Source organism: Falco rusticolus, unplaced genomic scaffold (assembly GCF_015220075.1).
Source record: "Falco rusticolus isolate bFalRus1 unplaced genomic scaffold, bFalRus1.pri scaffold_63_arrow_ctg1, whole genome shotgun sequence".
Classification (NCBI taxonomy): Eukaryota; Metazoa; Chordata; class Aves; order Falconiformes; family Falconidae; genus Falco; species Falco rusticolus.
In genome coordinates this window covers 47,092-63,460 of record NW_023618238.1, presented here as the reverse complement: position 1 = coordinate 63,460, position 16,369 = coordinate 47,092, and the positions used below count along the sequence as shown (strand labels likewise).

Here is a 16,369-nt window from a genome sequence, read left to right as displayed (position 1 = left end):
GGATACACCATGGAAAGGAGTTACCTTGAACCAAGTCAGGGGCCTGGGCGTATGTATTGGTAATGTCGCCCTAGCAAGCCAGGATAGTGCTGTCTGCGCAAGAACCATTGCGGTTGACAAGACCCGTAAATGGGTGATCCCATCCGCACCTGGAATGTGGATCTGCCATCAATCAGGAGTAACCCCCTGTGTGTCCCTCAAAATTTTTGACGATTCTGCTGACTTTTGTGTACAAATTCTGATTGTTCCTAGGATCCTATACCATCCAGAAGAAGAAATGTACCGCTACTGGGGAGAAGCCAATAGCAGGCTTCAAAAAAGAGAAGTGCTGACAGCTGTAACAATAGCAACGCTGCTTGGTTTGGGAGCAGCCGGTATGGCCATGGGAGTGACCTCCCTAGTGACCTAGCGACGAGGTCTGTCTCAACTGCAAGTGGCCATCGATGAAGACCTACAAAAAATCGAGAAATCCATTACCTTTTTAGAGCAATCCCTCTCCTCGCTATCAGAGGTTGTTTTGCAGAATAGACGGGGATTAGACCTCCTGTTTATGCAACAAGGAGGCCTTTGTGCTGCCTTGAAAGAGGAATGTTGCTTCTATGCTGACCACACTGGAGTAGTTAGGGATTTGATGGCCAAATTGAGAGAGAGATTGACTCAAAGAAAAAGAGACAGGGAAGCCCAACGAGGGTGGTTTGAATCATGGTATAACCAATCTCCGTGGCTAGCCACCCTGATATCCACCTTGGTAGGTCCGATTGCAATAATCCTGCTGACACTGATCTTCGGACCCTGTATATTAAACAGGCTCGTGTCCTTTGTCAAGAGCAGGCTGGAAAGGGTCAACATCATGTTTGTGGAACACCAACAACTGCTTTAAAAATGTACTTGATCAGTATTTCCCCTGATTCTCCCTGGCTCTCCCCAAATATCCCAAGCTACACTCCATTACCCCCAGTCGTTTCCCAAGTGCCAATTGCTCAGTGTGCCTTATCTTTGTACTCCTTTTTTAGAAATATTTTTACGATTTTAGCCTGTTTAGTTAAACATGCGGGGGGGGAATGTTGCTAGGTAGGGCCTGGTGGCCGGAAGATCTCGCGCTGTACGGAAATATAGGGCCCCCCTCCAGCTAGCCAACAGCTTTTAGTTTATGATGTAAGCAGACGGAAGTGACATTGTAAACCTAGGCTATATAGTGTCGCGTTGTTCAGCAATAAACACTATTTGCCATCCACCACATTGGTGTCTGTGAGCTGATGGACCGCGCGGCCAGGGGTCGGCTGCCGTGCACTTCCTGAGCCAGGTCACCGCGTGCCCGTGAAGGCAACAGGGAGAGGCAACGCAAAAGTGAATTTGTGTAATTAAAGATGGAATAGCCATCTTTGCTGCCTTTCTCATGCAGCGTAAAATAAGACCAAGACTGAGGGGTTGGCTTCTGGTGCTTTAGCTGTGGCAGCATGAAAAATGAGGAGGAGTGTGATAAGAAACTAATAATTTACGTTCCAAGCACAGACTCACACCAGTGTAGAGGGAAATTTGTGCCAAAAACTCCTACTAACTCAGAAAGGCACACAATCTTTTATTGCACAAATTATTAATGACCAGAAAATAAATGACTCTGTAATCAGATCGGTGCTGCTGACGCTTTTAATTTCTTCTTTCATTTGTATAAATTCTGAAGCCAGTGGAAAGGGACAGTTGTGTGTTGTGGTTAGCATAATGCCTGCTTTGTGGTTTGTTCAGGCGACATAATGCAACCCAAAGCAGTGGGAAAGCTTTGTATACAGACAGACACAGGACCTGTGGGAGCTGGGTGTTTCGGAACTCCCACTGTAATACTATAGGTTGTGGGATGGGCCAGCTTGAGGAAATCTTGCTGCAGCCACAGACTTACTGGGCACAGATTTTCCCAGCTGTGAGCTCTCAGCATCCTCCTCCTCCTCCACGCTGCCTTAACCATCCTGTGCCTGGCTCCTCTGCCCTGGGTGCCTGCAGGCAGAGCCTCAGCCCTGCTGCGCTTTGCAGAGGAGCTGCTGGTGGGCAGAGCTGTCTCTCTGGAGTGCTGCCCACTTGCCATGAGCTCCCTCCATGGCAGGAGCCCGGCCCAGCTCAGCAGCAGGGAGCAGCCCAAGGCAGCCCTTGCTCTGCCCCTCTGGGCTCCCTCCAGGTGTCCCTGGGGCTCCAGGGGAACCTGCTGTGTAAAAGGCAGAAAAAATCTCTGATGATCCCTTTCTCACACCTCCTTGCCAGCAGTGTCATTACTTGGGCATAAGAATTGCCTTCCATTGCCCTTCATTAGGCAGGACACCCAGGCAGGGCCAGGGAGGGATCTCCTTTACCCCTGGGGAGGGAAGGGATTCAGCTCTGTCAGTTTAGGTGTCTCATCCTGGTCTTCAGTCCTGGGGCCAGACAGGGACTCTGCTCCCTCCCATGCACACCGCAGACCCACACATGCCACAAAAGAGGAGGCATTCCTCTTGCCTCTGTTTGTGGGGGCACAGAAGGCCCCTGTGTGTGACCTCCTTGTCTCAGCTCTGAGGCTGGCTAATGGAGATGGAGGGCAGCAGCGAGCTGCTCAGACACAAGCACCTCGAGACCTGTGAGGTGATAGAGGTGGCCCAAGATACGTGCAGGTAACTGCAAGCTCTCATGGAGCCACTCTGAGAGACCGGGAAATGACTGGAGGCATCTTCTTGGAGGTCTCTGGGCATGTCCTTTGGCTGATTGAATGACAGCAGATGCCAAAACTTAGGGCAACTGAACCTTTTGCTACTCGTGATCTTCAGGGCTTCATCACCCACAGCAGGAACTTGGAAAGACAAATGCCATACACCATCCTCCCCACCTTGCTCCTTCTTTCACCAACTTTTATTGCTGAACACGGCCAGCTGGGGTCGGCTGTCCTGGCTCTGTTCCCTCCCAGCCTCTCTCCCCTCCCCAGCCTACATGCTGGTGGGTCAGCAGGAGTAGCAGAGGCAGCCTCGATGCTGTGCAAGCACTGCTCACCGACAGCTGTTACTGGGACTGGTTTGGTCACAGATCCAACACATGGCACCATATGGGGTGCTGCAGAGAAACGGACTTCGTCCCAGCCCAAAGCAGTGCGGTGAAGCCCATCGTTACTCCTGCCATGCAAGTACACACTGGAGGGGCTGCTGCATCCCACAGGCCTTCAATCACATCTCTTGTAAGTGCCCAGCCACAGCCCACCCCACAGCCCACCTGCCCGAACAGGCTCCCAGTAGCAGAGACATGTTGGTGTAGAGGGGGGTTTTGGAAACAGACTGGGGAGAAGGCAGGTAACTCTTTCTTGGGACAAGAGGGGAAATCCATCTCCTCTCTCACCAGCTGTGGCCCCGCCCTGCAGGTGTCATAATGCACCTTCAGATGATGCGGACTGATGTCACAGGGGAATGTTCCACATCACAGGGTTGTCTCCCCAGTGCCATGGTGCTGCTGGCACATCCCGGCGAGGCCTTGGGCACTGCTGAGGGGGTGCCCACCGCTCCCCTTCAGAGCTGCTCCACAGCCAGGGACGGGGTCAGGAGGTAGCGGGCTTGCGCCAGGGGACCCTTGCTGACAGGCAGGAGCCTTGCCTGCAGGCAGAGGAGCAGCGGCACGTTGGGGCACAGTTTTGGATGAGGAGCCACAAAGAGCATCCCCTTCCCTGAGCTGAGGACAAGCAGCAAGCACGATGGAGGTCTGCTGCACAGTGGCACTCAGCGTGGAGCTCAGCAGCTTATTCCGAACGCTCCTGCTTCTCTCCACCATGGGTAGGGGATTCCGGAGTTTCTTCCTGAGAGGTTGCGCTGGGGCTATCCACTGTCAAATGTTGCGACTGCTGGGCTGATGGGGTGGCTGGACAGGGCTGGGGGCTGCCAGAGGGTCCCGCTGGGCTTGGGGAAAGATGGGGCAACCACGACTGCTGGGTCATGGTGCTGTGGCTGTCCTCAGCCCCGAAGATCCTGTGGGCACAGTGTGGTCCCTGGCGAGGGGGCCATCCAGAGTCAGGTTTCTCTGGGAGCTGGTACCTCTTGGGGTTCTGGCTCTGGGATGAAAAGGGGTCTGCGTCCTGGGGGCTGGGGTGTCCTAGAGCTCCCACAGGGCTCTGACGAGGTGGCTGGAAATGCCTGTGCTGTAAAACAGCCCTTTACCTTGAACTAGTCTCCTTTAGGAGAATCTCTGCTCCTTTCCATGGGATCCTCTTGTGCCACCAGGCTGGCAGATCATGTCCGAGGCTCTGGGGTAACCATGCTTTTCTGGGCGTTACATGGCCACAGCCCTGGTCCTGAATCCCTTCCCACATCCCCATTTCTGCCCCAGCCCTTCCCCAGGAGCAGAGTAAGGCTGGCAGTCTGAAACCGGGGCACAGCCCAGCTCTGCAGCCATTGCTGTGTTTGCCTGGCCAGGTGGTGGCCACCTGCACTGTCACCCCCTGGGTGAGGAGCTTGCCGAGAGGCTGTGAGCTGGCTGTCTCGGAGCATGACACTTCTTTCCTTTGCTTTCCAGAGGTTGTGGCTATCTGGGATGCTGTGTCTGCATACATCCTGGGACAGCTGAAGCTGGGCAAGGTCTGTTGGGATCCTGGTCCCCTTTTTGCCCTGGAAAGCGTGGGCCCTGGGAGCAATCCCTCCCTAAGCATCAAGGCAGCACGCTGAGACAAGCCTGTGTGTTCACCACTGCTACTTGGTCAACCAGGAGAGAAACCATATTCAGATCTAGTCTGAGAAAGCATTTGGCACGTGATAGAGTTTCGCTCATCCCTGTGGTCAGCATTTGTGTTGTTTTCCTGGGCAGGGGGTCCTGGTCACAGGACTCGGGACCTTTGCTACGGTGCAAGAGCGATTCCAAGGTGAAGAAGAGGTGTACGTGGTTCGAAGACCCATCTTCAAGCTGGACATTGCTGAGATATCTCTGCGGGAGCTAGCGTTCCCCACAGAGGTTATACCTGGTGAGAAGGCAACAGCCACCCTTCTCTTCCCCCTGCCCTGTTTGGGAGTGGGATGCATGCTCTCTGCACTTCAGAAAGGGTGCAGAGAAATGAGGATTTCAGTATTTCTCTGGAGAGAATTCCCTCCAAAGTTAGGCGGACAGCTTGAGCTCTTCTAAAACTAACCACTCCCCAAGAACTGTTTCCATAAACGACCTTTTCTCTGGCATTCTGTTTCGAATTTTACATGGAAATCCAGCCCGCTCTGCCAGTGACGATGTTCCTCCTCCTTGCAGACGATGTCAAGATCGAGCCGCTGAACTACAGATGGCTATCGCGAACCACTTCCTTCCCACAGCATGTGGTGCAGAGCTGTGTGCAAGAGACCATACTCTTGTACTCTTTCCAGCTGAGGAACAGGCAGCACCTTGCCTTCGCCTTCAAGGACATTGGCGTTCTGTCCTTCACCGACAACGTCCTGTGCATGCGATTCTATCGCGACTGCGTCACAGGGCTGGAGAGCAAGGCCAGCTGGATTGCGCTGCTCAGCACTGCGAGTTGCTCAGGCTTTGAGGGTGATGCAGTGACTTTGGGAAGCCTCTTGAAGGGTGAGCAACCCGATGGCTGTTGGGCAGCCTGCACGTGGCAGGCCAGTCCGACACCTTTCCACGTGCTCACCTGCGCTGACTTCTCCATTGGGAAAGAAGTTTTATTCTGAGCTTCTGAGTTCTTGCCCTACAGAAAGGCTGGCAGCGTTACTGCGCAGTCTCAGTGTTTGCTGTGCAGCTTCTCCAGAGCAGAGCAAGGGCTCATGTTCACGGAGGAAGATTTGGAGGAGGGGTTAGGAGAAGTGGCTTCCTTTTGGAGCAGGAGGCAGGTTTGCTTCCTTTGGGAGCCAAGAGCAAAGTGCCTTGGAAACCTTCTAGCAGCTCTGTGTCACTTTACAGAGGCTGTGGATGCCCAGTGCAGCTGCCTCCGGTGGAGAGACCAGCACTCGGGGGATGCAGGCTGCTCCTGCCCACGCCTTCCCCAGGTGAGTGCGTTTCCTCTGCAGCCCTCGACTGACCGAGCGGGCAGATTCCCAGCTCCTCAGGAGTGCGCCTTCCGGGGCTCGGCGTTGCACGTTGAGTCTGGGAGGGGGCCTGACCTGAAGGGGCTGGTTTCTGGTTAACTTACGATGAGTTGGGGTTACACGTGTGTTCTCCTGGAGTGGCCGAGCAGCGTCATTGCGTTTCTCATGCCCAGCCTGCCCGCCACTCCCATCAGAGAGAGCCAGCTGCACACAGGGAGGGCTTTAAGCTACATCGTCTGTGTTGGGGGGAGATTGCTAATTAAACCCATGCGTGGCTGCATGGCCATGAGGAAAAGGGGTGCCATGCCTCACACGAGAGTCGTGAGGATTAGTGCTGGGAAGCTGCAGAGGGTAGGGGTCACCCTTCTTCAAGCCTGTGTCATCATTTACTGCCCAGGTTTCGCTTTACGGTGGTCAGCAGAGCAGTGGCCAAGGCTTTGTCCGCCTGGGCCAAGAAGGCTGCAGCAAAGTCCAGGCTCAGACAAGGTATGGGAACAGGTCTCTGCTGCCCAGCTGAGGCCCTGCCCCGCGCTGGGTGACCACAGCTCCGTCAAAAGGCACTCCCCAGGGGGCTGCTCTGCAGAGTTTCTTCCTTTGCCAGGTGCAGAGGCGCATCGTGGCAAGCTGCTGCAGAGACGGACGAAGCTTTCCCTTCCTGCACTGCCAAGTCAGGGGCCAGGCACAAGACAGAAAGACTTGGGCAAGAAGACTTCTGAGAGGTGAGACCCTGGTGGGAAGGGATGAAAGGGATCCTGCACCCGTGGAGGAGAGACATCCCCTCCGGACACTCCGGCTGCAGGGACGCGGCAAGGTCCCTGACATGTGCCGCATGGCTCTTATGTGCTTGTTTCCCCTGTTGTGGGCCCCTCCCTGGGGAAGGTGGTGGATGCTGAGTGCACCCCACGTCCCTGTGGTTCCCTTACGAAAGAGCTGAGGTGCAGTCCTCCCCCGTCCATCTGAGGGGGCTCAGGAAAGGCTCCCCGCTGCCAGCAGAGATGGCCCCACCTCACGTGCTGCTTCTGCCAGCCTGGGGAGCTTTGGTACCAGCCAAAAGCGGGAGACCAAGCTGCCCCGTGCTCATTCTGACTGCTCCTGGTGCCTCTTTGCAGTGTGCTCCCCCCGTGTCCAGGCAGCTCCCCCAGGATGAAGGAGGCAGGCAAGGCAGGCAGGCAGGAGCCCGCTTCTCCAGCCAAGCCCACCTCTACACTCCCATCCTCAGACGACTGCCAGAGAGCGCTGCAGGTACGTGCCTTGCTGTAGCTACCGCGCTGCTGGGGACTCGGCAAAAGCCTCTTTGTGCAGAGAGCCAGCCTGATAGGACTCCTTGAAATGCACTCCTTGTCAGCTGTCTGTCACCTCCTTCAGATCTTCTTCATGAAAAGGAAGGTGTTGCACACCCTCCCCACATGCCGTTGCCCCATGGGTTGTCACAAAACTCTTTCTCCTGGCCCAGGGGCTATGGGAGATGCCCAAGTCCTTTCTCGGCTGTTCACAGGGGAGGGCTTTGGTCGCAGCTGTGTTTGCCAGGAGCCTAGAATGACCCCACAGCCCCCGTTCTGTTAGGGGCAAAGCCTTGCCAATCGACCAGCTGAGGCAAGGGGCAGCAACACGGGTCAGACTCAAAGGACACCCGTTCCAGGAGCTGGGACTAATCGTGCCTTCTGCTGCCTTGCCATCCCCTCCAGGAGGTCTGGCAACTGTCTGCAGAGTGGGAGCAAGTGAGGCCCAAGTGGCAAGTGCATCTTGAGCAAGCAAAGGCAGAGTGGGCGGCGTGGGAAGCCTGGTCTGCGGGGAAGGACCGACAGCCGCCCCAGGTACGGGCAGCGATTGACACCGCTGAGAGCAGCAGCGACCCTCTCCTTCGGGGCACCCAGGGCGGCAGGTCTCCAGAGGAGGGGAGCAGGACAGACACCCAGCTGCAGGGCAGGGGTTTGCCTGCTCATGCTCGTAAGGGAGAGACTGGCAGCAGGATGCAAGCGGCAAAAGCAGCCGTGATGATGGGCACGTGGTGCTGGGTCTCTCGGCTGCCAGGTCCTGCTGCAGGCTCCTTTCAAGATGTCCTCTGGAAAACTTCACCGGTGGTTGCCATCTGCTTTGCTGAGAGTGTCTCCTCCTTGGCAGGCACTCGGCACTGGAGGCACATGGACTCCCCACCCTCCAGCCCAGCCCAGGAGAGAGGCAGTCAAGGAGAGGTGGAGAAAGGCTCCAACCCGTCTCCCAGCAGAACAGAAGACAGCAGCAACCCCGCTGCAGAGACTCCAGCCCGAGTAAGTGTGTGCTGGCTCTCGCCACAGCCTGGGGCAGCCACATAGCTGTGAGCCCACAGACATGTCCACATCCCACGTTCCTGCATCCTGGGGTTGCATAGGACACCCTCTGGTGTCTCCTAACACGGGCATGGCCTGGGTTACCCCACAGTTCACGGCCCAAAGCTCATGACCGGCTGCAAGGGTGGGTACCCATGTGTCTTGGTGGGCACAGGGGCTGGACGAGGGGAGAGGCAGGTGGGGTCTGCAGCAGAGGCTGAGGAGACAATGTTTCCCTGTTGTTGCAGCCGCCTTTCCCCACGAGCGGTCCAGGTCCTCAGAAGGCTGGAGCCATACCTTGAGCGCAAGGAAATATTCAAGTACGTCGCTGAGAACAGGAGGCGGCTTCAAGAGCAGCAGAAGCAGCTCCCCTGGTAACAGTCTCCAAAGAGACCCCTCCACTGAGGCCAGCCCTGGGGGAAATGGGGGATTTCCCTGACGGCCCTCGTGAGACAGAAGCAGGTTCAGGAGGCTGGCCTTGCAGTGGACCTCCCTGACACCCAAGGGCCTGCCTGGACACCCAGAACCGGCTTTCCATGTGGGATGTAAAAGGCCTGGCAGAAGGCAGAGGGTCCCTCTGATGGCAGGCTCTCCCCATTCCAAACCAGGGAGCATGTCCTTCCCAGGCAGAGTATTGACCCAAGACACCTATCCCCAAGCGGGGACACCAGCAGGGGACACTCCAGGTCTCGGCCCCAGGGGACTCAGCCCCAGGCTGGGCAGTTGCGCCTGGGCCCCTCTCATGGCCTTGGGCACAAGGCGCCTCTCCTACTTCACAGGCACCTTGCGGCTTCATTGCAAGCACACCCCATCCCAGGTGGCCTGAGCTAAGCCTGCAGGAGTTCTCTGCCTTCTCCCTGTCCATACGGTCACACACTTCTCTTTCTTCCTCCCTAGCACCAGATGCTGGTACCGCAGCAGAGGGGAAGGTGCCGGGAGCAGTGGCTTTAGCAGTGGCTGTTAGCCAAGGGGCCGGGAGGCTTCTCACCTGCCAAGATCCACCTATAAATACAAAACCTGGAGTCCTGGGGTGGTTCCCAGATGGACTGACTGGTCTGTGCCCGGTGATGGATTGCTCTACAGGCATTATACACACCCCATGTGTGATCTCACATCTGCTGGTAGGGGCAGGAGGGAATAAAGTGCACACACGCTCCCCAGCATGAACATTCTGGCACTTCCCAACACACAGGCAGCACGACAGGGGAAGCTCTCACCCTCTTCCCAGGAAAGCAGCAGAGCTGGTGCCTCCCTCATGTGTCTGCATGCTCGTGCATGCAGCGTGGGGAACCATCAGCAGGGCCACAAGTCTGTGTGTTTACAGGGCTGTGAATGCACTGGCACCACAGCGGTGCAGTGGGTGGCTGGCACAGCCGGAGGGCTGTGGTGGGGGGACGTGGGCTCTGCAGGAAGGGCTGTCCAGGAAGGCAAGGAGGTGGGCTTGCCTCTTGCTCGTGCTGGGACAGGAGCCAGCTAATGGATCAGGATCAGCAGGTAGACCAAAGTGGGTGCCATGTTATCAGGTATCTGCTGAAGGTGCCTGCATCTGCGATGGCACCTGCATCTTCAATGGCATCTCCATCATCAATTGCATCCTGAAATTGCATGTCTCCAACCGTCCCCCATTGGCGGGCTGGGGACAGCATGTGCATGACAGCTGGGGATGTCCTGGAGGGTGGCACTTCCCTGGGCCCCAGGAGGGTCCCCTGGTGCTGCACTGCCCCATGGCCATGTGCCCTGGGGCTGGGGGCTTGGCCATAAGCCTTGTGCGGGGGGACGGCGTGTTCTGGGGACTGTGCCTGGCACAGTGGGATTTTGCCTCTCATGCTGCAATACCAGGTTAGAGCTGCCCACTGCTGTCATGACTTCTCCCAGCCTTGGCTCACCCCATCACCCCAAACCTCCGCCAGGCCCGTGGGTGCACGCATCTTGCTTGCAGGTTGGGGCAAGGGTGTTTGTTACTTCCATGGCATTTCACACAATTTTTGGCATCACGGCGTGAAAGCATCAGCCAAGCAAGAGCTGTTTACCATATTAAGTATGTCTAATGAGGGCAGACGTGGTATGCACAGGTTTCTCTTTTTTTTCTTTCCGTTTCCATTTTCTCGCCACCCTCCCCACCCTCCCCAGCATCTTCAGATAAGAATATTACCATTCAAATAATCAAACCACTCTGGCCAGGCATCTTATGGACAAGATGCCTTTGTAAAAGGAGCCTCTTGGGGCACAGGAACTCTTCAGCCACGTTCCTCTAACCCAGCCCGCTGACTGCGGCATTTGGGGAAGCGTAACAGAATGCCATGTGCCCAAGCACAGGAGCTGTAGCTGAAGCGTGTGAGTGAGGAACGGGAGGCAGAGGCAGACCCTGCTTGACATCCAGCTGCCAGGATCCTTCATTCCCAGGGTGGCATTGGGTGCTGCCAGCTCCTGTGGCCGGGCCCTGCAGCCAGCTCAGCCGGGAGGGAACTTTGCACCTACGCCTGTCAGATGCCAGCTGGAGGAACAGCACTAAAGGAGACTTGGACCCAAGCTGACTTTGTCCTGGGCGGCGAGGTTGTGGTAAGACAAGGAGATCCAGCACCGCACTGGTAGCTGGTGCCAGGGAAATGGTGCTGGAGCCCCAGTGGTCCTGCTGTGGCAGGGGCAAAACTGGCTGCTCCCAGCAGGGCAGGGGCAAGGTGAGATGCCCTGAGCAGGGCAGGGACAAAAGTCAATGCCCCCCACATGGGGCAGAAGCAAAGCTCGCCACCCATATTTGAGCAGTGGCATAGAGAGCCCCCTGAGCAGGGCAGGAGTCAATCCAGGTCCCCTGTGTGGACAAGGGGCAAAAGCTGCCTCCCCAGGGCTGGGAGGGGAAACACCAGCCATCCCCAGAGGCACGTGATGAACAAAAGCCACCCAAGCAAGGCCGTGGCCAAACTGGAGGTCCCAAGCAGAGAGTGTATCTTGGGGGGGGGGGGGGGGGGGGGGGGGTGCGGGGCAGATGAAATTTATCAGCAGTGAACCTGTCAGAGCCCAGGTGCTTTGCTACATGAGTGTCATGGGCTTGACATCCTGAACAGTGGGCCAGCGAAAGCCAGCTGGGCTGAGCTGCCCTTCGGAATAACTCAGCTCCTTCTCCGGCTCCTTGCTTGGCTACCTCTTGCCAAGCATTTATCATTGATCCTCTTCTTGCATCCTCACTCAAGGGTAAGTTGGATTTGACTTTTGGGAGAGATCCTAGAGGAGGTAGATCGGGCATAAAAGTGTAGGTTGGTCTCTACCTCCCAAGCTGTAGGCTGAGCTCTTCCACGTTTATACGCTGGCCAGAAGGTCACTATGGGTAGAGTTGTGTTTGCTAATTTTTATTTCTTTGCCGTAGCCTAGGCTAGGTAAGCTGGGAGGTGGCAGTCCGAGGTGTTGAGCTCACCCTAGACTGAGCAGAAGCCCACCTTAGATGGTGGGGGAGGAAGGGAGACTGAAAAAGGAGCCTGTGCTCACACGTGCACAAACTTGTGTGCTGGCCCCATCCCTTCCCCTTGGACAGGAAATTCACCTCCCTCTCAAAATATAGCTTGGGGTGGGAATGGTGGGGACTGGAGACCATTGGGATAGGAAACCATCATGGGGCTGAGAAACCATCGCTGTGATGGGAAACCATGGAGGGGATGGGAAATCAGCATGGAGGACAAGGAATCGTCAGCAGGATGGGGAATCATTGGGGTGGGAAGTTGGTATGGCATGAAAAGTCACAGGCTGCTGCGTGCTGCACACCCCTGCCCAACTGTCGTGATCCATCAGGCTTGCCACCTGCTACACAGAGCAGGGAATCCAATTCACCAGTTACGGAACCGGGTGGCGCAAACCAACACTGGGACTCACCCTGTGATGAATATGATTGCTTTCATAAACACCATAAATCAATACCCACCAGCAAACCACTACCCCTATTAAATAGAATGGAGACAGCGATCATACATTGATCACCCTTGATTTCGTCCTTTGGGCTGTGTTCCCTTTGAGACGCAGGGTGTGAGGGAGGCAGGGCTCTGAGGTATGCACAGGAGGGATCGAGAGCCTCAGAAAGGAGAAACTCCCCAGCCTGCGCTCGGTCCTGCTCTCATCTATGGTTTCCATGGCAGTTTCCCTTCTTCAGCACAATTCTTCTTTTTCGCTTTTTCCAACCAACAGCCTGAACCTCACACCCAGCCCTCTGTTGTGTGCAGGCAGGAGAGATATACCATAGAGGGCATCCTGCCCCATCCTCCTCTGTGAGCTTGGCGCCAGGACACCACGTAAGGCCACGTTGCCCACCCTGGACCTGGCAGAGGCTCTGTCTGCTACTGCACAGCCAAGGGAGGCAGCACCTGCAGCGGGTGAGGGGGCTGCTGCACCTCACAGACACAGGGAACGCAACCACTGGTGTCCTTTGGCAGCAGGGATTGCTGGCTGAGGCCATGATGCGGGGTGTTGCAGGCCAGGGGCCCGCGGCACGCAGCTGCCCCTCACCCTGCTGGGAGCCGGCACAAAGCCCTGTCAGCCTTGCACTGGTGGTGGAGCAGTGGCAGCAGCTGGAAGCACTAGAGGCTGAGCTGCAGGAACTGTGGCTTTGCACCCAACAGCAGCATGACTACACTGCTGCTATAGCCTGGCAGCTGAAGGCGGCTTTGGAGAAGCAGCGGCAGCTCCTGTTGGAGCAGATGCAATACGAGTGGGAGCAGCAATGGGCTAAAAAGGTGTGGTGGTTACAGGAGCTAAACCTTTGGCAGCAGGTGGCTGAGACATGCCAGCTGCTGCACTGGAAGGAGGCTACGCTCCGCAAGGGATGGGAGCTGCTGTGGCAGCAGTGTGCCACTACCATTCGCCAGCCGCAGGACCTGCAGCCACAGTGTGCCGACAAGAGGGTGAAGACCAGCAGGAGCAGCAGGGGAGCCTGAAGCAAGCTCGAGCACGTAGCCAGCAAGGTACACAGGGAGATGGACATCTCCCAGCCAAGGAGATGTCACCTGCGTACCCGTGCTGGGGCAGCAAACACTGCTGTAAAGCCTAAAGATGTCCCCGGGAGCTGCTCCCAGCTCTGCCTGGGAGCTGCTGCTGTCAGATTCACCCACTAGCAAGCAGTTCCTGGTGCAGGAGTGATAACTGCGTGGAGGAGAACAAGTCTGGGTGTCTAATACCAAGGTCTCCAACATCAGCTGAGCAGCGTTTATTTTAATGGTTTGGTTTTCTTTTTTTCTCCCCAGGAGTTTCCATAGTCCCCCAAAGCCATTTTCTGTCAGAAAAGGTGCAGGCATGTGCACGAGACAGCCGTTTCTCTGTGTTGTAACTGGGAACAAAGGCAGCTTTTCTTTTCATTCCAGCTCGAAAGGGAGCACAGAGCGTCAGCCCCAGGGAGGCAGCCCTGCTCCCTCGTCCTGGCTGTGCGTGTGAGCCCTTGCACGCTCCACCTCTGGAGGAAAGGCACTGAGGAAGAGCAGCCTGGGAGGGACCTCCCAGAGCCGGCTGGGGAGAGGGCTGGTCACCCCGCGGCCCATGGCGACTGCCGGGAGCAGCTCGGCGTGGCCAGTGGCCTCTGGGCACGGGCCTGCGGGCCTCCCCTGCGTTGCTGTAGGCGGGCACCGGAGCGTCCCCAGGCCTGGGCGCCCTGTGTGGGAGCCATGCCTGGGGACAAGGCCCCGGGCGGTGGCACCCAGAGCTGCTGCACGCACACAGGACTGAGCTCTGCAGAGGCTGCTGGCACCGGGGGGATGTGGGAGGTGCGGGCTCGGGCCTGCTGGGGCCTCTGTGAGGGGCAAGCAGGGGCTGCCCCACGCCGGGCACAGCCGGGCACAGCCGGGCACAGCCAGTCCCCGCCAGGTGTGGGTGTGAGCATCTCCACAGCAACCGCAAGGGCTTTGTGATGCAGGCGGCGCACCATGCCCAGAGGTCATTGTGATACGGGTCCCCATGGCGACCCCGCGGGTATTTAAGGAGCCAGAGCCCTGGGGTGCCCACTGCCAGGAGAGCCACTCCCTCAGGAGGCAGCATCTCCCCTGGGTGACCATGGCCGGTTGTCGGCAGACGCCGCCGAAGATGCCCACGCAAGAGGAGGCAAACGCCCGCCCCCAGCCCAACAGCAGGCTGCCGGGCCTGCAGAACCAGCGCCAGGTGAGGGACGGGGCAGGAGGGGGAGGCCGGTGGTGGGACGGGGCCACGCGGAGCTGCCTTAGTGCCAGGGCCGGGCTTGCCGCCACTGTGGGGGCCGCTGTGCCAAGGCAGCCGCCTCCAGTCCTTGACTTCTCCTCCTCCTGCCCGCAGATGGGCCACAGGCGGCCGCTGGCAGCGCCGCAGGACAGCCAGGGACAGGCTTCGTCCCCCCATGGGAACAGGCTGCGACGGCTCCCCTGCCCACAGAGCTCGCAGGCCGCTGGGAGCCGACGCGCACAGGTAGGGAGCCCGAGGGAGACCGGGACAAACGTCTTCCCGAGTCCAGGAGCTGCCGACCGGCAGGCGGGAGCTGCAGGAGGGGACAGGAGGGCCCGGTCACATAGCAAACTGAGCCCCACAAGCCGTGCCTGCAGGCTGCCCGGGCATGTCGGGGATGCTCCCAGGAGTCACTGTGGGCCATGGCCGGAGCAGTGCGCTCCCCAGCCAGCTCTGGGAGCCGAGCGGCAACTCCCTGTGGGGCCGAGTGCTGCCCTGGGGGCTGGCAGGGGAGCCGGCACAGGGGCTTTTCCAGCTGGGACACGGGGGCACGGGCGAAGGGCCACAGTCACGCAGCCTCTCTCCTCGCATTCTCTTGCAGACGGACAGCGCAGCATGCAGGGTGACAATGCCCTCTGTCAGGGTGAGGCGCGAGGAGACAGCCCGTCTGCCAGCAAGGCAGGCAGCAGCACCACAGAAGGTGCACGCAGCTCGGGCACCAGGAGCTGCCAGAACTTGCTGCAAGCTCCCGCCTCTGCCAGCAGCAGCCTATGCAGCTTCTGGCCAGGGCAGGGGAAAGGCCAGCAGCACTGCAACCGGCAGACACCGAAAGCTTGTCCCATCTACTCGGGGCATCCCTGGTGAGCAGGGGAAAGCCACTAGTGCGCAGAGCAGGAGCCATGCCCCACGCAGCCCTGCAGCCAATGCCGCAGCTGTGAAGGAGACAAAGAGGTGCCTTTTGAGGAAGGACCTGGACAAGGTTTTCACTGGGAGCCAACGACCCAGCCAGCAGACAGCGGCACAGTGGCATCGGGAACACAGACTGGGTGCGACAAAGATGGCGAGAAAAGAGGAGGTCTGGACGGCCCACAGTGGCAAGGCCTCTGCAGCTCTTCCCATGCGTGACGCACGTAAAAGCACTGGTGCTGCTGGCAGACTTTCTGTGCCAGCTTCCCTGGGCAGGAGGGATGTGGCTTCAGGGCACCAGGGACAAGTGGTAGAGTGCCACCCCAAAACACAGCTGTCTCTCATAAAGACCAAGTGCAAAGGCAAATTGCTGTTGGAGCACCAAGAGGCTCTTAAGGAGAATGTGGCCATCTCGTCAGTGAAGACGGAGGATCTGAAAGCCCCGCACAGCAGGACGGGCAGTCCTGCAAGCACAGCAACCCATGTTTCCAATTAGCATTGGGCAAGGGCTGCAAGGCCACAGAACCACCCAGGATCCCTGCACGGGGACGAAGACTGTGAAGATGATAGAGACAAAATGCTTTCCCAAGAAGAGGATATCACCATTCACACCATGTGGGTAGACTCCTCATTCCTGGAGTTCTTCCAGGACCACCACGCTTTTCCCCAGGATGGGCCCTGCTGGCTGAGCAGTGCACAAAACTTGAACGTGGCGATGGTAGCACCAAAACTTGACGCACCTCAGGACAATGAGTCTTATTTGTCTGGAGAGCATCAGGGAGAGCCCAATTCAGCCACTCTGGTGCCAGCAGAATGCGAGGGTGGAGAATACAGGGCTTCTACCGTGTCTGGAGACCACTAAGGAGAGGCCAGCACAGGCATATTCTCCCCAGCAGCGCATGAGGAAGATCTGGCTTCACTACTGCCTCAGATCTCTCTGGATGATGCTGCCACACCCCACCTTGACCCAGCAGTAGAAGATGAAACAGATGC

The 16,369-nt window shown here is 57.7% G+C and overlaps 1 protein-coding gene across 2 annotated transcripts; it reads left to right on the top strand.

Annotated features, from left to right (window-relative positions):
* The first annotated feature begins 5,132 nt into the window (after positions 1-5,132).
* LOC119142156 (coiled-coil domain-containing protein 81-like) lies at positions 5,133-9,359 on the top strand. Of its 2 annotated transcripts, XM_037374868.1 has the most exons (9): positions 5,133-5,483; positions 5,878-5,963; positions 6,400-6,488; positions 6,604-6,721; positions 7,112-7,244; positions 7,688-7,816; positions 8,124-8,269; positions 8,557-8,682; positions 9,206-9,359. In XM_037374868.1, the coding sequence occupies exons 1-9, from the start codon at positions 5,178-5,180 to the stop codon at positions 9,270-9,272; spliced, it is 1,200 nt and encodes a 399-aa protein (XP_037230765.1). In that variant the 5' UTR covers positions 5,133-5,177; the 3' UTR covers positions 9,273-9,359. The 2 variants fall into 2 exon arrangements, with proteins under 2 accessions (XP_037230765.1, XP_037230766.1); XM_037374869.1 differs by lacking the exon at positions 7,688-7,816.
* Positions 9,360-16,369: the final 7,010 nt, after the last annotated feature.

Excerpts from the sequence above, each read along its gene's own strand:
- LOC119142156 (XM_037374868.1), top strand. The coding sequence starts at position 5,178 with ATGGAAATCCAGCCCGCTCTGCCAGTGACGATGTTCCTCCTCCTTGCA. Across the intron at positions 6,489-6,603 it reads AAAGTCCAGGCTCAGACAAG|GTGCAGAGGCGCATCGTGGC; the intron begins GTATGGGAACAG and ends TTCCTTTGCCAG. Across the intron at positions 8,270-8,556 it reads CTGCAGAGACTCCAGCCCGA|CCGCCTTTCCCCACGAGCGG; the intron begins GTAAGTGTGTGC and ends CTGTTGTTGCAG.